Source organism: Mobula hypostoma, chromosome 3, assembly GCF_963921235.1.
Source record: "Mobula hypostoma chromosome 3, sMobHyp1.1, whole genome shotgun sequence".
Classification (NCBI taxonomy): Eukaryota; Metazoa; Chordata; class Chondrichthyes; order Myliobatiformes; family Myliobatidae; genus Mobula; species Mobula hypostoma.
The window spans coordinates 65852377-65878218 of record NC_086099.1 but is presented as its reverse complement, the minus strand read 5'-3'; the positions used below and the strand labels follow the sequence as shown (position 1 = coordinate 65878218).

Here is a 25842-nt window from a genome sequence, read left to right as displayed (position 1 = left end):
ACCAAGTACCTCCTCATGGCGGAGAGAGTCGCCTTCAGAGCTTGACGGGAGAAGCGGCGAGAGGCAGAGTCAATAAAACGTGAGTACCTGGGATCCTCAGAAGGTCCAAATTGAGAGGCTTGGAAACGAATCCTAAAGCCGACTGGAGTAAGTTGGCGACGGAGGCACGTTCCAAGAAAGGATATATGGCTGTGATAGCGAGTCTGAGTCAAAATGTGGTCGAAAAGTTGAAGAGCCGAAGAAATTCAGATGGGGAGCAGTGAGAGATGGTTTCACTAAACTCCCGTCGAAGAGAGGATCCAAACTTCTTCGGTGTAAGCATCACCGGAAGAGGCTTCGCAGTAGTGAATTTAAAAATGCAAACAACAGGAATTCTGCAGATGCTGGAAATTCAAGCAACACACATCAAAGTTGCTGGTTCTGCAGATGCTGGGAATTCAAGCAACACACATCAAGGTTGCTGGTCCAAAATGTCGACTGTTTATTCATTTCCGTAGACGTTGCCTGACCTGCTGATCTGCTGAGTCCCTCCAGCATTTTGTGTGTGTTGCTTTGGATTTCCAGCATCTGCAGAATCTCTTGTGTTTATAATTCCATTCAAATAATTCAACGCAATTTCTTCCCAGGATCTCCATGGGGAGATCCTCTAAGTATTTGTTTATTTATTACAGTACAAAAGCAAGTCATTCAGCCTAATGGGTCCAGGCCACCTCCTATCAGAGCAACTCCACCTGCCCCACTTCACAGAGTGAAATATTACTTCTATAGATACATTTTTAATTTGCTATTTTCAAGCAGTGTACTCTGGTTCTCATTTTTTCAAAAGTAGTTTCCAGTGGTTTACATTAACTAGGTACTTTCTAATTTTAAAACTGTGATCAAATGATATTCACGGAGAACAAACTTAATTTACGTATTGCTCCAAATAATCCAATCAGAAAGAGCTGGCATGGATTTCTAAAGGGCACGTTGAACAGACATTTATTTATTGAGATACAGTGCAGAATAGGCCCTTCCAGCTCTTCGAGCTGTGCCACCCAGCAATCCCATGATTTAATCTGAGCCTAACCATGGCAGAATTTACAATGACCTACTAACCAGTATGGCTTTGAACTGTGGGAGGAAACCAGAGCACCCAGAGGATACCCATGCGTTCGTGGGAAGAACGTATAATCTCCTTACAGGCAGCAGCGGGAACAATTGGATACTTGAGAAGCTGATAGATTTTATAAATAAAGGAATGCCAATCGATATTGTATCTATTTCCAAGAGGCATTCAACAAAGCTCGACATATTGCACTGTTCTTTAAGTACCAAATTTACCGCTGCAGTAAATGAAGTTGGGAACAGAAAGCAGCAAAAAATAAGTGAACAGGAAAATCTGGCAGTGGAATATAGGAAACTGTGAGACTGTGTATTGGTGAACTAATAAAAAAAACTTAAGATTATTTTCTGAACTGCAAGAGGTTATGGGATGTGGATGAGAACAACAATTTTGGACTTTAATCCAATACTCATTAAAATCTAGTGGGCATGTATATGAAGAGATGAATGGAATTTCATAATTAATTCACTTTTTAGCTCAGTTTAAACTTTTACTACATCTGTTTTACTCATGATTGCTCAGCAATGTCTTCAATTTGCTGAGAAATCAGTCATATCTGCATTCTATTCCTCATTCTCCCAGCATTGCCTTCAACTGATACGCACACGTCCTTTCCACTTAACTAATAATTCCTCCTTAGATTTTTGTTTCTACTTCGTAGAGAGAAAATGAGTATTATATAGTCTTACCTGGCATATCCTGAAGAAAGAGATTTTAGAGTGTCGTAAAAGTCTACCACAATTTCATTTAATGGAAATTGGTATTGCATCATAACTCTCTGATCATCAATGTAAGTCATATTCTTCTGAACACCTCTTCGACCCTAAAACAAATCAGTGATCAGTAAGCAAGCATTACATTTCAAAGCTCATGAATTGGATCTGAAATACCCTCAAAGAAAGTTTAGTTTAAAATGTCGGCATTCATTTTTACTAATTATAAAGAATAATTCACATTTTAAAAATAATATTTATGGAACCACATTATCACATAGAAGAATTGTTGCAGTGCAATAAATTTGAAAAATCTAGAATACATTGCTTGATGCTACCATCTGCCATATTGCAATACATTTAAATTGGAGTTTTAAAATACTCATGTACTAAATACAAAAGACGCCTGGAAAACCAAATTTCACTCAATGAATCCTAAAGGAACATTTCCTGTGTGAGTAACAATACTAAATCAGAAGTGCCTTTGTGATGGAGTGCGGGGTCACCATTATTTGGAAATCACAAACTTAATTTATATGCCACATAATTCAACTTTTGCCATGTATAGGTAAAATCCAATAAACATTTAATGTTTTTATGGTTTTATACAATGGCATGCAAAAGTTTGGGCACCCCTGGTCAAAATTTCTGTTACTGTGAATAGTTAAGCGAGTAAAAGATGAACTGATTTCCAAAAGGCATAAAGTTAAAGGTGACACATTTCTTTAATATTTTAAGCAAGAAAACTTCTTTATTTCCATCTTTTACAGTTTCAAAATAGCAAAAAAGGAAAAAGGCCCAAAGCAAAAGTTTGGGAACCCTGCATGGCAGTACTTAGTAACACCCCATTCGGCAAGTATTACAGCTTGTAAACGCTATTTGTAGCCAGCTAAGAGTCTTTCAATTCTTGTTTGGGGGATCTTCGCCCATTCTTCCTTGCAAAGGGCTTCTAACTCTGTGAGATTCTTGGGCTGCCTTGCATGCACTGCTCCTTTGAGGTCTATCCACAGCTTCTCCATGATGTTTAGGTCAGGGGACTGTTATATAGTCGTATACAGTTGTATACAGGCCTCCAAACAGCAGCCGGGATGTGGATTACAATTTACAGCAGGAGATAGAAAAGACGTCTCAGAAGGCAATGTCATGATGATCGTTGGGGATTTTAACATGAAAGTGGATTGGCAAAACCAGGCCAGTAATGGACCTCAAGAGAAAGAATTTGTTGAATGTCTAAGGGATGGCTTTTTAGAACAGCTTGTTGTTGAGCCCACTTGGGGATCGGCTGTGCTGGATTGGGTATTGTGAAATGATCCGGAGGTGATAAGAGAGCTTAAAGTTAAGGAACCCTTAGGAAACAGTGATCACAATATGATTGAGTTCACATTGAAATTTGAGAGGGAAAAAATTAAATCCAATGTTGTTACTTCAGTGGAATAAAGGAAATTACAATGGCATGAGAGGGGAACTGGCCAAGGTTGACTGGAAAGGGACACTAGCAGGAAGGACAGCAGAGCAGCAATGGCTGTAGTTTCTGTGAAAAATGAGGAAGGTGCAAGACAGATATATTCCAAATAAGAAGAAATTTTCGAATGGAAGAAGAACACTACCGTGGCTGACCAGTGAAGTCAGAGCTAAAGTAAAAGCAACAGAGAGGACACACAAGGAAGCCAAAGCTAGTGGGAAGATAGAGGATTGGGAAGCTTTCAAAAACTTGCAGAAGGAAACTAAGAAGGTCATTAGGAAGGGAAAGATGAATTATGAAAGGAAGCTAGCAACTAATATCAAAGATACTAAAAGCTTTTTTAAGTATATAAAGGGTAACAGAGAGTTGAGGGTAGATATAGGACCAATAGAAAATGATGCTGGAGATATTGTAATGAGAGATGCAGGGATGGTAGAGAAACTGAATGCGTATTTTGCATCAGTCTTCACAGTGGAAGACGTCTGCAGTGAAAATAACGACTGAGAAGGTGCTCAGGAAGCTTAATGGTCCGAGGGTGGATAAATCATCTGGACCTGAAGGAATACACCATCAGGTTCTGAAGGAAGTACCTGTAGCTGGAGAGATTGCGGAGGCATTAACAATGATCTTTCAAGAATTGATAGATTCCGGCATTGTATCGGATGACTGGAAAATTGCAAATGTTACTCCACTATTTAAGAAGGGTGGGAGGCAGCAGAGACGAAACTATAGACCTGTTAGCTTGACATCAGTGGTTGGAAAGTTGTTGGAATTGATTGTTAGGGATGTGATTATGGAGCACCTGGAGGCACATGACAAGATGGGCCAAAGCCAGCACGGTTTCCTGAAAGGAAGATCCTGCCTGACAAACCTACTGCAATTCTCCGAGAAAATTACAAGCAGGGTAGACAAAGGAGATGAAATAGATGTGGTGTACTTGGATTTTCATAAAGCCTTTGACAAGGTGCTGCACATGAGGCTGCTTGGCAAGATAAGAGCCCATGGAATTACAGGGGAGTTAATAGCCTTGGTGGAGCATTGGCTGATCAGCTGAAAACAAGAGAGTGGGAATAAAGGGATCCTATTCTGTCTGGCCATGGTTACCAGTGGAGTTCCACAGGGGCGGTGTTGGGACTGCTGCTTTTTACGATGTATGTCAATGATTTGGACTATGGAAGTAATGGATTTGTGGCTAAATTTGCCAATGATACAAAGATAGGGGGAGGAGCGGGTAGTGTTGAGGAAACAGAGAGCCTGCAGACTTAGATAGTTTAGAGGAGTGGGCAAAGAAGTGGCAAATGAAATACAATGTTGGAAAGTGTATGGTCATGCACTTCGGTAGAAGAAATAAACAGGCAGACTATTATTTAGATGGGGAGAGAATTCAAAATGCAGAGATGCAAAGGGACTTGAGAGTCCTTGTGCAGGATAACCTAAAGGTTAACCTCCAGGTTGAGATGGTGGTGAAGAAGGTGAATGCAATGTTGAGGCTCTATAAGGCACTCATGAGACCACACTTGGTGTATTGTGTGCAGTTTTGGGCTCCTTATTTTAGAAAGGATATACTTACATTGGAGAGGGTTCAGAGAAGATTCATGAGAATGATTCCAGGAATGAAAGGGTTACGGTATGAGGAACGTCTGGCAGCTCTTGGGCTGTATTCCCTGGAGTTCAGAAGAATGAGGGGGGATCTGATAGAAACATTCTGAATGTTAAAAGGCCTGAACAGATTAGATATGGCAAAGTTATTTCCCATGGTAGGGGAATTTAGGATAAGAGCGCATGATTTCAGGATTGAAGAATGTCCGTTTAGAACAGAGATGCAGAGAAATTACTTTAGTCAGAGGGTGTTGGATCTGTGAAATTTGTTGCCACGAACAGTTGTGGAGGCCAAGTCATTGGGTGCATTTAAGGCAGAGATAGATAGGTTCTTGATTAGCCAGGGCATCAAATGATATGGGGAGAAGACAGGGGAGCTGGGATGACTGGAAGAATTGGATCAGCCCATGATTGAATGGCAGAGCAGACTCGATGGGCCAAATGGCCTACTTCTGCTCCTATATCTTATGGTCTTATATTCACATGCAGAAGGAAGGGAACAATTGTAGTTGTTCCAGGATTTTTTGGAGGGATATTACTGTCTAACCTCTGGGCCCCTTGCTAATGAAGAGTAGTGAAACCAGTTGCTGATATCGAAAATGAACATGTATCTGGATGAGGCATTGTCTCTTAATCCTGTTTACCCAGTGATATGAAAAATTCTCAGGTCTGCCCTAGCAACAAACTTTTCATTTTTGTAGCAAACTGTAGCCTTCCATCCTTCTTCTGCAAATCATTCACATATCAGCGATTGTGTCTCACAAATTTCCTGTCCAACATTTTTACAATTAACTTATCATTTTTCTCCCTATTAGGATTCATAATTTTTCCCATAACATCCTTATTTTTCTACATTCCAAGCTTCTTTCTATGCCTATTGCTGCTATTTCACCAGATTCCTGTTGATTGATTTTCTAACTGCACTAAGTTTAACCTCTTTAATCTCATTCTACTTGTGCCTGCAGTGGACTCTGTAGACATCTTGAGACTTCATTTATACCAATAAACTGAGCTGATCTGAAGGCACAGATCCAAAGGAGGGCACAAAACAGTGCTTGAGATACTTCTGTGGAAGAAGTGGAAAAAAACTACAGATGACCTTAGATGTGGAAAATTACAAGAGCAAGCTGCTATCAGAGTACAAAAATTTCAGCTGTGAATTCCACTGGCATTCACCAGTTCACCACAGAATAATTAGAACAGTGAGATGGAGGAACTGAGCGAAATACATGTTAGTAGGGAAGTGGTGTTAGGTAAATTGAAGGGATTGAAGGCAGATAAATCCCCAGGGCCAGATGGTCTGCATCCCAGAGTGCTTAAGGAAGTGGCCCAAGAAATAGTGGATGCATTAGTGATAATTTTTCAAAACTCGTTAGATTCTGGACTAGTTCCTGAGGATTGGAGGGTGGCTAATGTAACCCCACTTTTTAAAAAAGGAGGGAGAGAGAAACCGGGGAATTATAGGCCGGTTAGCCTAACGTCGGTGGTGGGGAAACTGCTGGAGTCAGTTATCAAGGATGTGATAACAGCACATTTGGAAAGCGGTGAAATGATCGGACAAAGTCAGCATGGATTTGTGAAAGGAAAATCATGTCTGACGAATCTCATAGAATTTTTTGAGGATGTAACTAGTAGAGTGGATAGGGGAGAACCAGTGGATGTGGTATATTTGGATTTTCAAAAGGCTTTTGACAAGGTCCCACATAGGAGATTAGTGTGCAAACTTAAAGCACACGGTATTGGGGGTAAGGTATTGGTGTGGGTGGAGAATTGGTTAGCAGACAGGAAGCAAAGAGTGGGAATAAACGGGACCTTTTCAGAATGGCAGGCGGTGACTAGTGGGGTACCGCAAGGCTCAGTGCTGGGACCCCAGTTGTTTACAATATATATTAATGACTTGGATGAGGGAATTAAATGCAGCATCTCCAAGTTTGCGGATGACACAAAGCTGGGTGGCAGTGTTAGCAGTGAGGAGGATGCTAAGAGGATGCAGGGTGACTTGGATAGGTTGGGTGAGTGGGCAAACTCATGGCAGATGCAATTTAATGTGGATAAATGTGAAGTTATCCACTTTGGTGGCAAAAATAGGAAAACAGATTATTATCTGAATGGTGGCCGATTAGGAAAAGGGGAGGTGCAACGAGACCTGGGTGTCATTATACACCAGTCATTGAAAGTGGGCATGCAGGTACAGCAGGCGGTGAAAAAGGCGAATGGTATGCTGGCATTTATAGCGAGAGGATTCGAGTACAGGAGCAGGGAGGTACTACTGCAGTTGTACAAGGCCTTGGTGAGACCACACCTGGAGTATTGTGTGCAGTTTTGGTCCCCTAATCTGAGGAAAGACATCTTTGCCATAGAGGGAGTACAAAGAAGGTTCACCAGATTGATTCCTGGGATGGCAGGTCTTTCATATGAAGAAAGACTGGATGAACTGGGCTTGTACTCGTTGGAATTTAGAAGATTGAGGGGGGATCTGATTGAAACGTATAAGATCCTAAAGGGATTGGACAGGCTAGATGCAGGAAGATTATTCCCGATGTTGGGGAGGTCTAGAACGAGGGGTCACAGTTTGAGGATAGAGGGGAAGCCTTTTAGGACCGAGGTTAGGAAAAACTTCTTCACACAGAGAGTGGTGAATCTGTGGAATTCTCTGCCACAGCAAACTGTTGAGGCCAGTTCATTAGCTATGTTTAAAAGGAAGTTAGATATGGCCCTTGTGGCTACAGGGGTCAGGGGGTATGGAGGGAAGGCTGGGTTCTGAGTTGGATGATCAGCCATGATCATAATAAATGGCGGTGCAGGCTCGAAGGGCCGAATGGCCTACTCCTGCACCTATTTTCTATGTTTCTATGTAACTCAGTAGAAAGGACCTCACAATGAGCATACAAATTTAAGTTTATTCTACGTTTCAACATTACTACCATTTGCAATTTCTCAAAGCCAGTATTTTCTTTTTTGGGCCTATTATGATGACATAAACAACTGATAACAGTTCTGAACAATGTGTTGATTACAAATATATTATGTTATATTAAATAAAAAAAAGATTATTGTTTTCCAAAAGATTGATTGTACCTGACAAAGGGACATTATTTCCCCAATGTAATCATCAGGACTGAGGATAGTGCCGATGACTATTGGTTCCAAATATTCTTTAACTTGGTGCTTATCAGGAAATTGGCATGGATTTAAAATTGTAATTTCTTCTTTTCCATGTTGCTAAAATGGAAACAATATTGCATCAATTGCTTTTGCTTTTCAGAAATGTTATTAATAAAAGCAAACCAGTCATAGATAATTTCACAGTGGTCTCAAACTTCAAAGTATTCAATGTGAAAAATGATTTATAGACACACTACCTTAATTAATTTGCTGGATAATAGAATCGCCTTATATGGAACAGTAGGGGCAGTGAGAATGACTGATGCATTATATTCTTGTTCCAAACGTTGATTGAATACCTCCATGTGCAGAAGTCCCAGAAAACCTAACCTGGCAATTAGAACATTAATTTACCTTTAACTTTAGTGTAATATCTATTGATATAACCATATTTGCAAAATATAAATATTAGGATTTGTATGACCTTTAGCTAATTATCTAGAAAAAAAAGATAGCCATGAATCAAGGCACTTTACATTTAGTTTTTAACTAAATAAACCATTGAACTGGTAGGATCCTATGGGTATGAACTCTGTGCTTTAATCCATGGTTTTTTCCCAGCAATGTTTCCATGAAAAAACACTTAAGCAAATGAATGGTCACATATAACAATAGACAATAGACAATAGGTGCAGGAGTAGGCCATTCGGCCCTTAGAGCCAGCACCGCCATTCACTGTGATCATGGCTGATCATCCACAATCAGTATCCAGTTCCTGCCTTATCCTGCCACATATTACTAATATGTGGCTATCCAGCTTCATACATGCAGTGCTATTGATGCTAAATGAATTCCACAATAACTATAACTGGTTTAATGTTGACCTAAGTAACAACAAGATCAGATCAGTATGTTGTAGCTTACTTAGAAGTTATAAAGGGAAACAAAACATTTTTATTCTCCAAAATACAGGAAAATATATAATAATTCTCATTAAGTTTTTTGAGCAGTGTGGAAATATAAATTTGATGGTAGTTTTGCACCAGCAAGTTACTTCAATGGTCATAGACACTAGAAAAGAGGTAATCCTTCTGTTCCATGCTTGCCATAAGACATTTAACATTTCTGACATTTAATGACTGTGAAGAAATTGTACCTTTTCCATAATGAAGGAAAAAGCAATCTTGTTCTATCTCTGTATCTCATGATTCACCTAATATTTCAAAATCTATTGATCTCAGTTATGAATATAATCAGCAAATTTCCGTGTGCTAGAAAATTGCTAGGATTCACCACCGAAAGAATGTTCTCATTTCTGTCCTAAATACTAATTTTGAGACAAAGGCCCAAGTTCTATACTTCTCAGCCAGGGTAACATCATTCCAGTCCTATCTGTAACAAACACATTTCAATATGATCATCTCTCCCTATTCTAAACTCTAAAGAAGCTGAGCCTACTCTGTCTCTGCTCTATGTACCACCCCAAAAACCCCAGAACCAGTCTGTTGAATCTTTGCTATTCTTCTTTATAACAAGTATATAGTATTTTAGGTATGGAGACAAAACTGTAAAAAAACATACTAGGTAATTATAGTAACAAATCTTTACTTTTGTACTGAAATCAATTTGTAATAAAGGCCACCATTCTATATGCATGCTGTACCTATGTGTTGGTTTTTAGTGATTTATGTATGCAAGAACACTCAGATCCCTCTGAGCAACAATAATTTACAATGTCTCACTGCTTCGGTAATACAGGCCTTTCCCTGCTCTTTTTACAAACATCCTTAAGTTGACTTTGTACATGAGCCAGAAAACAAACAAAAATAGATCAATATGGCAACCATATCTCCACAGTATTATAATTAATGACAACTAAAAAAAAATAACTCATCAGAAAGAACAGGTACTAAATAGCGAGTGGAAACTAGTTTTGCTATTTGTAGAACTGAATTGAATTGACTTTATTACTTACATCCTTCATATACATGAGGAGTAGAAATTGTCACGTTATGTCTCCATTCAAATGTGCAATGTGCAATTATAGTAATTTATAAATATTATGTACAACAGGCTAGTCAATGTAACAGAAATACAGTTGTGTCAGCATGAATTAAGCAGTCTGATGGCTTGGTGGAAGAAGCTGTCCAGGAGCCTGCTGGTCCTGGCTTTTATGCTGCAGAACCGTTTCCCGGATGGTAGCAGCTGGGACGGTTTGTGGTTGGGGTGACTTGGGCCTCCAATGATCCTTCGGGCCTGTTTTACACACCTGTCTCTGGAAATGTCCTGAATAGTGGGAAGTTCACATCTATAGATGCGCTGGGCTGTCTGCACCACTCTCTGCAGAGTCCTGCGATTGGGAGAAGTACAGTTCCCATACCAGGCAGTGATGCAGCCAGTCAGGATGCTCTCAATTGTGCCCCTATAGAATGTTCTTAGAATTTGGGGGGCCACACCAAACTGCTTCAACCGTCTAAGGTGAAAGAGGCACTGTTGTGCCCTTTTCACCACATAGCCGGTATGCAGAGACCATATGAGATCCTCCGTGATGTTTATGCCAAGGAACTTAAAGCTGTTCACCCTCTCAATCCCAGATCCATTTATGTCTATAGGGTTTAACCTGTCTCCATTCCTCCTGTACTCCACAACCAGCTCCTTTGTTTTTGCGACGTTGAGGGAGAGGTTGTTTTCTTGACACCACAGTGTCAGGGTGATGACTCCCTCTCTGTAGGCTGCCTCATTATTATTAGAGATTGGGCCAATCAGTGTAGTGTCAACAGCAAATTAGTAGATGGAGCTGTGGGTGGCGACACAGTCATAGGTGTACAGAGAGTCAAGGAGGAGGTTAGGACACAGCCCTGATGGGCACCTGTTTTGAGGGTCAAAGGGGCAGAGGTGAGGGTGCCCACTCTTACCACCTGCCGGCGATCTGACAGGAAGTCCAGGATCCAGCTACACAAGGTAGGGTGATGGCTGAGGTCTCTGAGCTTCTTGTCGAGCCTGGACGGGATTATGGTGTTGAATGCTGAACTGTAGTCCAAGAACAGCATTCTCACATAAGCATCCCTCTTCTCCAGGTGTGTAAGGACGGTGTGTAGAGCTGTAGCTATTGTGTCTTCTGTCGTTCGGTTGTGTCGGTAGGGGAATTATAGGGGGTCCAGTGTGGATGGCAGCATGTTGCAGGTGTAGTCCTTAACCAGCCTCTCAAAGCATTTGCTTATTATTGAAGTGAGTGCAACAGGACGCCAGTTGTTCAGAGATTTTACCTTTTTCTTTTTAAGTACAGGGACAATAGTGGATGCTTTGAAGCAGGAGGGCACTCTATACTGGGTGGGGGAGAGATTAAAAATGTAAACACACCTGCCAGTTGTGCCGTGTGCATCCTGAGTACTTGCCCTGGGATGCCATCCGGTCCCGCAATTCAATTGAAATAAAATAATGATTTGGGCCTGGGAGAAACTGCTCATTCTATAAAATTTGAATAAGAACCACAATACTAAGTCATTTTTTCTTCAAATCATAATTACTGTTCTTAATGAATGAGAAAGAGACTGTCCAATCAATGGAATATTAAGAGGATGTTTTGAAAACAAAAATCCTAAAAATCCTAAATGCTTTAGTGCAAAATCTGTTCATTTTCAATTTACCCAAAATGAGTTCTTCATTTCTTAGTATTGATAAGCACTTTCTGCCTAAGTAAATACTGGAACTCATACACAAAAAAATGAAGAGAACACCACTGAACTGAAAATTATGAAAACTAATGATTGGCATATAGTCTTGTCACTTACCTCCAGCCAGCACCCAGGGCTGGACTGCTGTCCCGGTGAACTGTCACACTGGAATCATTCAGTGTCAATTTCTCTACAGCTTTCCTTAAGTTGGTATACTCAGATTGGTCAGTAGGGTACATGCCTTGGAAATTAAACCGTTACAGGGTAAAAATACTTAACTCAATTCTGCACTCAAATGACTTGAATTTATTTAAGAGGTACAGTAGGTACACATTTTTTGTAATAAATGTCACCTCAACAGTCAACACAGTAATTCGGAAAAAAAAGTGCTATTAAATCCCATAACTTCTCTCTACAGCAGCAAAAATCAGATACTAAAGCATAGACACTTGATAAAGATTTGCATCATTCTCTTGGAACAGAATACCACTTCCATCTACAGGTAAAGGAAAAAAGAACAAATGCATAAAGCTGAATCACATACTAATGTTTCTCAATATAATTACTGAAACATACAGCACAGTAACAGGCCCTGTAAGTCCAGCTTCACCCTGCCGACTGTGATGCCTATCTATGGTAATTCCATTTGCCCACAATAGACCTATATCTCTCCACAGTCTACGCTTTTCCTATCCAAGTGATTTTACAATTTTGTGATTGTATCAGTCCCCACTAGCTCTGACTGTCTCTTGTGAATGTTGCTTATATGATACAGTATGCCTGTGAGCTGCTGCAGGTATGTTTTTCATTGCACCTGTGCTTACACAGTAAAATGACAGAGCACTCCGGGTCCAAACAAAGGTGTATTTGCTCGTCCTGTTTGCCTTTATTATGTTGCAAGTCACTACTGGATACTAACAACATCAAGTACTGCAGGACTGTCCCATCAGTGAGCTGCTGATAGCGATGGAGCTGGACATACTGCAAAGCATTGTTGTGTTGTTGCCTGGACTTACCCTGTCACATTGGGTGGTAAGCAGTGTGAGTGATTGTCTTGGACATTTTTATTGTGATCACAAGACCTTGTTGGACATTGGTAACATAGAATACTGCAAGTCCAGTGTGCAGTGTGCTGTGTGCTACTGGTAATATGTTTGCACCTTGGTCCTGGAGAAACACTGTTTCATTTATGTATAAGTGAAAACATATATATATATAGTTGAATGAAAATTGAACTTGACCTTTATTGTGCATATAACAATAAAATGAACTTTGACTTAGGTGTAGTTCTCCTTTAAATTTTCACCTCTCTTTAAACTGGTATGTTCCAGTTCTAAATCCCCCTACACTGCAAACAAAAAAATGTGACTATTGATACATACAAAAGATTCTACAGATGCAGGAGGAACTCAGTAGGTTAGGCATCTACAGAGAGGAATAAAGAGACTATGTTTGAGGCTGAGACACTTCATCAGGAGTACTGATCCTATCCATGCCTCTCATAATTTTATAAATCTCTATAAGGTCATTCTTCGACCTCCTACATACCAGTGAGAATAATCCCAGCCTAATCAGTCTTTCCTTACAATGAGAGCTCTCTATTCCAGGTATTATTCCGGTGGATCCCTTTTGTATCCTCTCTGTTACTACCAGATCATTCCTGTAGTATGGCAACCAGAACTATACATAATACTCTAAATGTGGCCCAACCAATGTTTGGTACAAAAATGTAGGTTTTGTTGTGCTTTAGAGAATCAGTTGCTGACCAACATATAGCATTTGGTAACTTTTAATTAATACATTCAGAAGTCCAAACACAAGTGTCGTATACTATTTTGTTTCTTTAAAATGATCTTAGTGTCTGTTAATTGGGAGATCCAGCTGAACAAAGTACCTGAACATTATTTCTGACCATCATATATCAAAGCAAAATCCTGGGTGAAATATACTGCAGCAGAACTTCCATTAGTTTACAACAGTTGGTCAATTGCTGTGTTGTTGTTTCAGCATGGCTCTAGTACTTCAGTTACCCAGAACAACATGGCCAGTCTGATGCATTCTCAGAATTGTTTGAATGCTGGAGAAGTCCATTACCCAAGGTTCACTGGCTTTCAAGATATCAGTTATTGTGCTTAACATTTACACTCAGTGACTAGTTAAAGTAGTTTGAAAATATTAACCATAGAACCACAGAAACCACAGCACAGAAACAGGCCCTTTGGCCCTTCTTGGCTGTGCTGAACCATTTTCTGCCTAGTCCCACTGACCTGCACACGGACCATATCCCTCCATACACCTCCCATCCATGTATCTGTCCAATTTATTCTTAAATGTTAAAAAACCCGCATTTACCACCTCATCTGGCAGCTCATTCCATACTCCCACCACTCTCTGAGTGAAGAAGCCCCCCCTAATGTTCCCTTTAAACTTTTCCCCCCTCACCCTTAACCCATGTCCTCTGGTTTTTTTCTCCCCTTGCCTCAGTGGAAAAAGCCTGCTTGCATCCACTCTATCTATACCCATCATAATTTTATATACCTCTATCAAATCTCCCCTCATTCTTCTACGCTCCAGGGAATAAAGTCCTAACCTATTCAACCTTTCTCTGTAACTGAGTTTCTCAAGTCCCGGCAACATCCTTGTAAACCTTCTCTGCACTCTTTCAACCTTATTTATATCCTTCCTGTAATTTGGTGACCAAAACTGAACACAATACTCCAGATTCGGCCTCACCAATGCCTTATACAACCTCATCATAACATTCCAGCTCTTATACTCAATACTTCGATTAATAAAGGCCAATGTACCAAAAGCTCTCTTTACAACCCTATCTACCTGTGACAACACTTTTAGGGAATTTTGTATCTGTATTCCCAGATCCCTCTGTTCCACTGCACTCCTCAGTGCCTTACCATTAACCCTGTATGTTCTACGTTGGTTTGTCCTTCCAACGTGCAATACCTCACACTTGTCAGTATTAAACTCCATCTGCCATTTTTCAGCCCATTTTTCCAGCTGGTCCAAGTCCCTCTGCAGGCTCTGAAAACCTTCCTCACTGTCTACTACACCTCCAATCTTTGTATCATCAGCAAACTTGCTGATCCAATTTACCACATTATCATCCAGATCATTGATATAGATGACAAATAACAATGGACCCAGCACTGATCCCTGTGGCACACCACTAGTCACAGGCCTCCACTCAGAGAAGCAATTCGCTACCACCACTCTCCGGCTTCTTCCATCGAGCCAATGTCTAATCCAATTTACCACCTCTCCATGTATACCTAGCGAATGAATTTTCCTAATTAACCTCCCATGCAGGACCTTGTCAAAGGCCTTACTGAAGTCCATGTAGACAATATCTACTGCCTTCCCTTCATCCACTTTCCTGGTAACCTCCTCGAAAAACTCCAACAGATTGGTCAAACATGACCTACCACGCACAAAGCCATGTTGACTCTCCCTAATAAGCCCCTATCTATCCAAATGCTTGTAGATTCTGTCTCTTAGTACTCCCTCCAATAACTTACCTACTACTGACGTTAAACTCACTGGCCTATAATTTCCCGGATTACTTTTCGATCCTTTTTTAAACAACGGAACAACATGAGCCACTCTCCAATCCTCCGGCACTTCACCCGTAGACAGCGACATTTTAAATATTTCTGCCAGGGCCCCCGCAATTTCAACACTAGTCTCCTTCAAGGTCCGAGGGAACACTCTGTCAGGTCCCGGGGATTTATCCACTTTAATTTTCCTCAAGACAGCAAGCACCTCCTCCTTTTCAATCTGTACAGTTTCCATGGTCTCACTACTTGATTTCCTCAATTCCATAGATTTCATGCCAGCTTCCTTAGTAAACACAGACGCAAAAAACCTATTTAAGATCTCCCCCACTTCCTTTGGTTCCGCACAAAGCCGACCACTCTGATCTTCAAGAGGACCAATTTTATCCCTTACAATCCTTTTGCTCTTAATATACTTGTAAAAGCTCTTTGGATTATCCTTCACTTTGACTGCCAAGGCAACCTCATGTCTTCTTTTTGCCCTCCTGATTTCTTTCTTAAGTATTTTCTTGCACTTCTTATACTCCTCAAGCACCTGATTTACCCCGTTTCCTATACATCTCATACAACTCCCTCTTCTTCTTTATCAGAGTTGCAATATCCCTTGAGAACCAAGGTTCCTTATTCCTATTAAATTTGCCTTTAATCCTGACAGGAACATACAAACTCTGCACTCTCAAAATTTCCCCTTTGAAGGCTTCCCACCTACCAATCACATCTTTGCCAGAAAACAACCTGTCCCAATCCACGCTTTTTAGATCCTTTCTCATTTCTTCAAATTTGGCCTTCTTCCAGTTCAGAACCTCAACCCTAGGACCAGATCTATCCTTGTCCATGATCAAATTGAAACTAATGGCGTTATGATCACAGGAACCAAAGTGCTCCCCTGCACAGACTTCTGTCACTTGCCCTAATTCGTTTCCTAACAGGAGATCCAATATTGCATCCCCTCTAGTTGGTCGCTCTATATACTGATTTAGAAAACTATCCTGAACACATTTTACAAACTCTAACCCATCTAGACCCCTAACAGTATGGGAGTCCCAATCAATGTATGGAAAATTAAAATCCCCTACCACCACAACTTCATGTTTTTTGTTTTAATGTTTTAAAAAAATATAATTAAATGCATAGTACAACTGACTCTTTTAATGAGCAAGAAGAGCTATTGATTCTAATAAGAGATTCTACAATGGAAGTTTATGCATTTGTTGCATTTAAACTTTCTTGGCTATGATGCAGAAATATCACTTTTCATACCTGCAAAGACCATTGGTTTGGCAGGTTTGAACCCTGCTAGTGGCTCCACAGGTTGTTTCTGTAAGTGAAGGGTATCTCCGATCTCTGCCTCCTTTACCTCTTTCATTCCAGCTACCAAATAGCCCACTTGTCCAGCACACCTTCAAGTTACAATAAAGCATGATTACAGAACCGTGGATCTGTTGGTAGCATTCTGGCAACTGAGTTGCAAAGTTTATCAAAGTCACATTCCAGTATAGTTACTCAGGTGAACCTTTATTTCAGAAAGACTTTTAGATGTGACTTTAAAGATTTTTGCTCCTTCAGGCAAATCTGATCCAGTGGCAGCATTACAAAAAAGGGCAAGGGATACCCTCCATGCCCCAGCCAACATTAATACCGTAGTTAACTTCATTACAAGTCATCAGCTGACAATGATCACTTTACTACCATTGAAGGGACTTCAACCCCTACATTACAACACCTCAAGGTTGTAACAGGCACAACATAAAGCTAATCTTTTTATACGATCATAAGACATAGGAGAAGTGTACCTGCTCCTACGCAGTGTACAGTGATCCTACTCAACACTGAACACTGACCTTCTTGTCGTATCCTTTGATGCCCTGATCGATCAGAAAACGATCAACTTCTGCCTTAAATATACCCATGGACTTGGCCTCCACTGCAGTCTGTGGGAAAGCATTCCACAGATTCACTACTCACTGACTAAAAAAATTTCTCCTTACCTCTATCCTGAAAGGTCACCCTTCAACTGTGAGGCAATGTCCCCTAGTTCTTGATACCCCCACCATAGGAAACACCCTCTCCACATCCACCCCATCTAGTCCTAATTATAAAATTACCAATATTTATAAACATGAAACTGATACAGTAAATTACTTACAGCTTTTCTACTGGGTATTGATCAGGCCTCAGAATTCCAACTTCATTGACTTCATACACTTTCTTTGTGTAAGACGACATAATTTTGTCTCCCTTTTGCACCCATCCATCAAAGAGTGCAATGTTGGCTATGACTCCTCTGTAATGGTCATAGGTAGAGTCGAACACCAACGCCCTCATTGGATCTGAAACGTTTGCACGTGGCCTGAAATGCAAAAAAGAACAAACTTTTTAGTTATTTTATTCAGACAATTTTGATTCAAATGCTAAAATAAGAAACATATTTATAACAATCATAGATATACAAAACTAGGATAGCCACAGACTCAGAGCTGTTGAATGAGGTTTTCCTGTTGTTAAACCACACAATGCATCAGATCACTTGACAAAGAAAAATCTAAGTTTTATTATCAGCAGTATAGGAATGAGGCTTGCTGCAAACCTTGATCGAAGGTATACACAAAATATTGTTGGGTGCTGGGTGCATAGATCTTTTCCAATGTTTTCAAGTGCAGCTTTCTAGAAATAACCTGTGACATTCAGTAACAAGAAAGACATGCTAATCAGCCAATCAAATTAAAAAAATATTACTGAGGCAAAGCATACAGAGAAGGGAATACAGATCTTTTAAATCCTAAAGTTAAAAGCAAAAATATCAGAATAAGAATTTTTTTAGTTTTATTAAAGTTCTACCATTTAATTTTTTTTCCTATTGTGGGTATGAGACTTTAAGGCTGAAAGGTTCCCAATCTCTGTTATGCCATGGGCCCCTACCATTAGCCGAGGGATCCATGGACCCCAGGTTGGGAAACCCTGCTCTAAGTAGTTTTCCAATGAGATTGTCCAATGATAATTATGACAGTAACAGCTGAACCTTTTCTTAATTGAACTAAGCTATTTCATGCAAGAATAGTGTTGCGAGTACATGAAGTTTACAATACATCATTATAGCTTCTGGGAGGAGCACATTGCTGCTCTCACTGATAGTTTTGCTACATTTATGAAAATTGGTGTAGTCATACTGATTACAAGGAACACAGTCTGCTGAAATATCAAATCAGTATCAAATAGTACAATGCTATTAAAATATGGTCACAGCAGATTCAGATTCGAGATTTCAATGTGGAGACATTCTGAAAGCAATCCTGTTGCTGAGAATCCACATCGGGTTTATTATCATGATGAGAGTCCCATTTTCACTTCAGCAATAAGGACACGGAAAGTGAACTATTATAAATGAAATGGCTTAAGCCATACTTACGGCGGAATTTTTTCAACAACTGCTTTCAAAATCTGATCAACATTTGTTCCAAGTTTGGCTGAAATCTGTAAAAAAAAAGTTGCAATATTTACTAAAGATATTACAAACCACTTTCAGAGTTCCTGAACTCTGTGCTTCTCACAGTCGAATCAAACTCTTAGTTTTAAATGCAATCAACTGGAGTGTATAGCTACTTTTTGTGTAACGTAGATTACGGTACAGTTCATAGATCAAGACAAATTCTGATCTCTATTTTAGCTTATGTGAGCAATGGTGTTGACTTTCAATATCAACAATTATTATATTGTCACAGGGTTGTAGCATAAATTGAATTCTATTTTGGAACACTTAAATAAAATAACATTTTAAATGTGAAAATGTTTATTATGATCAATATCAGCATACCTTAGAAGTTTACTTCGGTAACATGAGGAACAAATAAATGTTACTTTACTATAAATTTTGAATGCATCTGTTTTTATATAAACATCCTTGGTCTGTAAAATATGAACAATTGATTAATGGAACAGCTACTAAACAGTTATAATATGTATTGAAACACTCAGACACCTTGGGGAGAAACATTAATAGACATGTTGTGATGAGATTAATGTAGGTAAACTGCAGTTTCTCACCAAGTAGGGTAATTGAACAACTACACAAAAGAATATAAGCAAGATTCGTACCCTGATACATTCTTCTTTGGGAATATCAAAGATCTTTTCAATCTGTTTTTCAACCCTGTCAGGTTCTGCATGCTTGAGATCAATCTATAGAGGTAATCAGACGAATATTTTGCAATGATTTTAATTGGCACTGTGTTGAGAACAAAAGCAAGCTGCATTTGAAATTATTAAGGGACAATACAACAAAACAAACACAAAGAGAAAAATAAACACTTTCCTTGTTTATCACTGGAATTATCATGAGCTGAGCTTCAAAGGCAAGGAAGAAGTTTGCCACAGTCTGCGCTTGAATGCCCTAAGGGGGATAAAAATACATTTAAAACAAATATACAAGAGGATGACAGAGTTCATATTGAGATATTTCCAGTAGCACTTGAATCTCGAACCAGGATTAATGGCCATAAGATTGTGGGGTAGTCACTGAACCGAGGTGCACACAAAGTTGTTCTCACACAGGCTGATGAATTTCAAGTCAAGTCAAGTCATTTTTTATTGTCATTTTGACCATAACTGCTGGTACAGTACACAGTAAAAACGAGATGTTTTTTAGGACCATGGTGCTACATGAAACAATACAAAAACTACACTGAACTACATAAAACAATACAAAACTACACTAGACTACAGACCTAGCCAGGACTGCATGAAGTACGCAAAACAGTGCAGGCATTACAATAAATATAAACAAGACAATATGCAAGTAGAGGGCAGTAGGTTGTTGTCAGTCCAGGCTCTGGGTATTGAGGAGTCTGATGGCTTGGGGGAAGAAATTGTTACATAGTCTGGTCGTGACAGCTCGAATGCTTCGGTGTCTTTTGCCAGATGGCAGGAGAGAGAAGAGTTTGTATGAGGGGTGCGTGGGGTCCTTCATAATGCTGTTTGCTTTACAGATGCAGCGTGTGGTGTAAATGTCTGTAATGGCAGGAAGAGAGACCCTGATGATCTTCTCAGCTGACCTCACTATCCGCTCTCAAGTTCCCTACCCTAGAAGGTTGTGGAGGCCAGGTCACTTCATTCCCATTGTACAATATTTGCATATTAGATTTTTTAAAATTATTCTGCACCAATAAGAGAGTAATAAATATCAAAGGTCCACCAGGTTAATTTACCTCATTGGCATCGACAATCAACAGCACACCCTGACAAGCAGACAATGAACGAGAAACTTCATAGCTGAAATCCACATGACCCTGTGAAAAATGCAGAGATGAAAAACTTCTTTTTGAGTAAAGACTCACTTTCAAAACATTTAAAAATTTTTTTAAAAATAGGTATCCGTTAGTCTCATGAGACCATGGATTTGCTCCTTGGAAGGTTTCCAGGGCGCAGGCCTGGGCAAGGTTGTATGGAAAACCAGCAGTTGCCCATGCTGCAAGTCTCCCCCCTCCACACCATCGATGTTGGCGAAGGGAAGGGCATTAGGACTTATACAGCTTGGCACCGGTGTCGCTGCAGAGCAATGTGTGGTTAAGTGCCTTGCTCAAGGACACACGCGCTGCCTCAGCCAAGGCTCGAACTAGCAGCCTTCAAATCACTAGACGAACGCCTTAACCACTTGGCCACGCGCCAACACCAGACTCACTTTAGAGTGTAAATATACAGTATAGTTTATATTTACGAACAAAGAGTAACATAAAGCACAATTTCAAGATATGGTAAACCCAAGTCAATGTACATTATTGCCAATATGTCCCACTTGAAAAATAAAAATCTACCAAAGCTCACAGTATCTTTCCCTGAACTGGGAATATAGCAAAAGACTTCAACTGATTTGAAGCATCTGAGATTCCAACAATAACAGAGCAATGGAAAATCAGGATTATGGGTAACTTTCTGAACACTTTTAAACAACAGGACAGTTTTCATCAAAAGTGCTCATATATTATCAGCTTAAGGTCAGTTAACTTCCAGGCCTCAAGAAGAAGGTAATAACAAAGGGAATTGTTCTGAACTTACTGGTGTGTCAATCAGGTTTAAGAGGTAGGTCCTTCCTGCATGACTATAAAACAGAGTTGCTGTCTGCGCTTTCACTGTAATACCTCGTTCACGCTCCACCTGCAGTTTATCTAGTACTTGTTTGTTGTGTCCAGATTTGATAATTGCCCCTGAAAACATATCAGTTAAAATATTAAGACATGTTCTTCCCCAATCAGACATATTTCAAATACCATACTATAGAAAATGAAGAGATAAAAATGCTACTGTTTTCAATTTGGCCTACTTTAGAGAGAAGGAAAAAATCTTTACGAACAAAAAGCATAGAGTACATTTCAAGACACAGTAAATGCAATTCAATATATAACTTTGCCAACATACCTTAAATGAGTCAAAATGTACTTATTCAACTAAAATGTGCTTATTATTGGATCAACAAATTTGCAGAATACACCAAGATTGGAGGTATAGTGGACAGCAAGGAAGACCATCAAAGCTTGAAGTGGGATCTAGACCAGCTGGGAAAAAATGGCAGATAGAATTTAACTCAGACAAGTGTGAGGTGTTGCACTTTGGGAGGACAAACTAGGGTAGGACTTGAGTGCTAAGCAGTAGGGTAATGAGGCGTACAGTGGAACAGAAGGATGCAGATCCAAAATTCCTTGGAAGTGGCATCACAGGTAGACAGGGTCATAAGGAGAGCTTTTGGCACATTGGCCTTCATAAAACAGAACATACGAGTACAGGACCAAATAACAGGAATTCTGCAGCTGCTGGAAATTCAAGCAACACACATCAAAGTTGCTAGTGAACGCAGCAGGCCAGACAGCATCTCTAGGAAGACGTACAGTTGACGTTTCAGGCCGAGACCCTTTGTCAGGACCTGACGAAGGGTCTCGGCCTGAAACGTCGACTGTACCTCTTCCTAGAGATGCTGCCTGGTCTGCTGCGTTCACCAGCAACTTTGATGTGTGTTGATAAGAGTACAGGAGTTGGGAAGTTATGTTGAAGTTGTATAGGATATTGGTGAGCCCTAATTTGGAGTATTGCGTGCAGTCTTAGTCACCCACCTACAGGAAAGATACCAATAAGATTGAAAGAGTGCAGAGAAAATTTACAAGGATGTTGCTGGGACTTGAGAACCTGAGTTAAAGGAAAAGGTTGAACAAATTAGGACTTCATTCCCTACAGCATAGAAGAATGAAGGGAGATTTGACAGAGGTATACAAAATTATGAGGGGTATAGGTAGAGTAAATGCAAACAGACATTTTCCACTAAGGTTGGGTGAGACAAGAGCTAGAGGTCATAAGTTAAGGGTGAAAGGTGAATTATTTAACAGGAACGAGGGATAACTTCTTAACTCAGAAGGTGGTGGGAACGTGGAACGAACTACAGTGGAAGTGGAGGATTCAGGTTCGACTTCCACATTAAAAAAAAGTGCATAGCTACATGGATGGGAGGGATACGGAGGGCTACGGTCCAGGTACAGGTCAATCTGACTAGGCACATTAATAGTTTGCATGGACTAGAAGGGTCACAGGGTCTGCTTCTGTGCTGAAGTGCTCTATGACTCAACTTCAGGTTAAAGCTTCAAACATTTCAATAAAGTGACCAGCCCTCATACTGAAGTTTATTTTTGTCAATTTTATTTTTAAAGATAAACACGAGAAAATTTGCAGGTGCTGGAAATAGAAGCAACACACGCAAAATGCTTACTTTTAAAGATGTTTGCTTTCTATGCATTTATTCCAGTATTAAACCTACTTTTATATTATTTTGTTCACTTACAGGAGTAGTGGACTCCTTTACACAGGACATATCCCCTCCTTGAAATCATTAGAGATCATACAGACAGCAAGGGCCACTTTTCAATAAATACAAGGTGCAAAAGCAACCTGTTGCCCACAATGCAGGGAACAATTGGTTAAAATAATTATAAAAGATCAGAGAACAACAAAGGAAAATGAAATGTACACCATGATTCCATGTGCTTTCAAAAAAGGTTATGAAGTGGATTTCACTGCTGTATGTATTACTAAAAAAGAAGTACCTGTTATTTCCAGGAGTCTATCTGCGAGTGTACTTTTTCCATGGTCTACATGAGCAATGATGCTGAAATTTCTAATATTTTCTACTGGAAATTTAGACAGGTCGTAGTTTTCCTGGAAAAGATTATGGCAATTATGACTATGTGTATGAGCTAAAAAGGGAACCATTCTTCCTAAAATACAAAATTAGTTGGTTCCTTGTTTTCTATTGTTAATAAAACAAGTACGTTTATTTACACGGGCTCAGATTATTTAAATTCAACTAAAATAATGCTGGAATGGAAAATTTTGTATTGAGCTGTTCAAATACACTACAGCCCAAACTCACTGTTACTCCTCTTACTGAACCAAGAGAGGAATCAGCAACCTGTTGCAAGAATAAATTTTGAAAACATATCCAATAAATACTATGTGAAGCAAAACGAATACATGCTGAAAAAGATAACAAATTTACTATGCAACCAAAAGGTAAAAAGTGAAGTCTTGTGATATAGACTGTAAGGCAAGAACACAATTAGACCATTTGGCCCATCGAGCCTGCTCCAGCATTCAATCAAGGCTGATTTATTATCCCTCTAAGTCCTATTCTGCTGCCTTCTCTCCACAACCTTTGACACTTTAACTAACCAAGAACCCAGCAACCTCTGCTTTACATATACCTGATAATTTGGCTTTCACAGCAGTCAGTGGCAATGAACTCCACAAATCAACCACACTTTGGCTTAAGAAATTCCTCCTCATATCTGTTCTAAAGGAATGTTCTGCTCTTCTGAGGCAGTGCTCTCTGGTCCCAGACTCTCCCACTATTGAAAACATCCTCCCCACATCCATTCTATCCAGGCTATTCAATGTTTGGGGGGTTTCAATGAGATTCCCCCTTCATTATGCTAAACTCAAGTTGAGCCATCAAACACTCCTCATACAGTAGCCCTTTCATTTCTGGGATCATTCTCATGAACCTCCTCTGGAATGCCAGCACATCCTTTCTTAGAGAAGCGTCCTAATACAACTTACAATACTCTAAATGTGACCTGACCAATACCTTTCAGTATTTCTTTTAGTTGTCTTTCTTTACGCTTGGGTAATAATTAATTCGGTCTAAAGAAAATCTTAAAGGAGGATCGGAAACTGAAGGAAATAATTTTATTACTCCAGCGCCTATATTGTAGCCCAGGCTGCCGAAGTGTAACTACTATGGATGTACATTGCCTTTCTATCAATACGGAAAAAGTAAATGCAAGCTGCACAATTTTAAGCAGACATTGAGTAATGTTGCATCCGGATAACTGTTGTACATTGATTTTTTTAAAAAGCATCATTTGATCTTTTATTATTAACAACTTCAGCTAATCTATACCTTAAACTGTATAAATAGGTTTGGAGATTCTGTTAACACAACGTTCAGCACCAGATCTTGAAGCTGCAGCTTTAAAGTTGTAAGGCCTAGGTGCAAAAATGTACTCCATTTCACAAAATATGCATAAACTTTCAAAATGCATCTTGTGTGATGGATTTTTACTTTCTCTGCATATTCATCCTTGAGCCCTTTGTAATGCATCATAGTTTCCCTCCTGTTATCTCACTCTTTTTGCATTCTGTAAATATAACTGCAATGGAGGAGAGCTGTCATTGTAATCAACAATTTGTGCACACAGAACAGTAGAGCAAAGTACAGGCTCTTTGGCTCACAATATTATGCCAATCTTTTAACTTACTTCAAGATTGATCTAACCCTTCCTTGCCCCATAGCCCTCCATTTTTCTTTCATCCATGTGCCTCCCTAATAGTCTCTTAGATGTTCCTAATATATCACATCTACAACCACCCCTGCAGTATATTCCATACAACTAGCACTTTATGACATCTCACACTCACCTTAAAATTATGCCCCCTCATATTAGCCATTTCCACCCTGGGAAAAAGTCTCTGTTGTCCACTCACTCTTCCTCCTTATCTTCTCTGAGATAATTTGTTCCCAGTTTACACTCCCAAATTTCTGCCTAATAGAATCATAAGTCGTCCTCCACCCAAAATACTTTTCCATACTATCTGCTCTTATAGTAACAATCCCCAGGAAATATGAATTTTCAAATACGGAGTGATGCACGGTCATGAATGGCATTTTACTCATGAAAACTGCAACCGGGAGAACAAACTTGCAGAGGAACCAACAAGCACGGGGCCCCGGGAATGACGACGTCACAATAAAGGATGACGTTACTGTGATGATGGTGGGGCTCCGGAGCGCGCGCTGTCTCTAGGGGTGCAGCAGGACAACGATCATCGTTCCGGGCTGCTTCTAAACCGCAGGCCGTCCCAAAGTCACCTTTTCCCGCTGTAGATTATTTCTTTCTGGAGTCTGACCTTCGACACCTCCACTGTCCCGTGAGGCCGCCCTCAGTCCGCACTGCCGCCGCTTCCAGCTAATGTGCAGAATACGGCGAGCAACAGCTGGAACCGGCAGCCGGCCGAACGGGCTCAGCATGGCGGCGCAAAAGGGGCGGGGCTAACCCGGCACCTGACTGGAGCCGAGCCGTGT

General features: G+C 40.0%; 1 protein-coding gene across 2 annotated transcripts in view; it reads right to left on the bottom strand.

The window, feature by feature from the left end:
- Positions 1–25826, bottom strand: part of guf1 (GTP binding elongation factor GUF1) — a 45485-nt gene extending 19659 nt beyond the window's left edge. Inside the window, exons 1-13 of one of the 2 annotated variants that reach the window (XM_063043212.1) lie at positions 25630–25822; positions 23306–23417; positions 21276–21424; positions 20429–20509; positions 19539–19614; positions 19320–19405; positions 18634–18698; positions 17374–17577; positions 16488–16627; positions 11776–11899; positions 8242–8374; positions 7958–8101; positions 1795–1928 (exon numbers count right to left, since the gene is read on the bottom strand). In XM_063043212.1, coding sequence (XP_062899282.1) covers positions 1795–1928; positions 7958–8101; positions 8242–8374; positions 11776–11899; positions 16488–16627; positions 17374–17577; positions 18634–18698; positions 19320–19405; positions 19539–19614; positions 20429–20509; positions 21276–21424; positions 23306–23417; positions 25630–25788 — 1607 coding nt within the window. In that variant the 5' untranslated portion in view covers positions 25789–25822. Of the gene's footprint in view, positions 1–1794; positions 1929–7957; positions 8102–8241; positions 8375–11775; positions 11900–16487; positions 16628–17373; positions 17578–18633; positions 18699–19319; positions 19406–19538; positions 19615–20428; positions 20510–21275; positions 21425–23305; positions 23418–25629 lie in introns of both variants that reach the window. The other variant, XM_063043213.1, reaches the window with a different exon arrangement.
- Between the last annotated feature and the right edge of the window lie 16 nt (positions 25827–25842).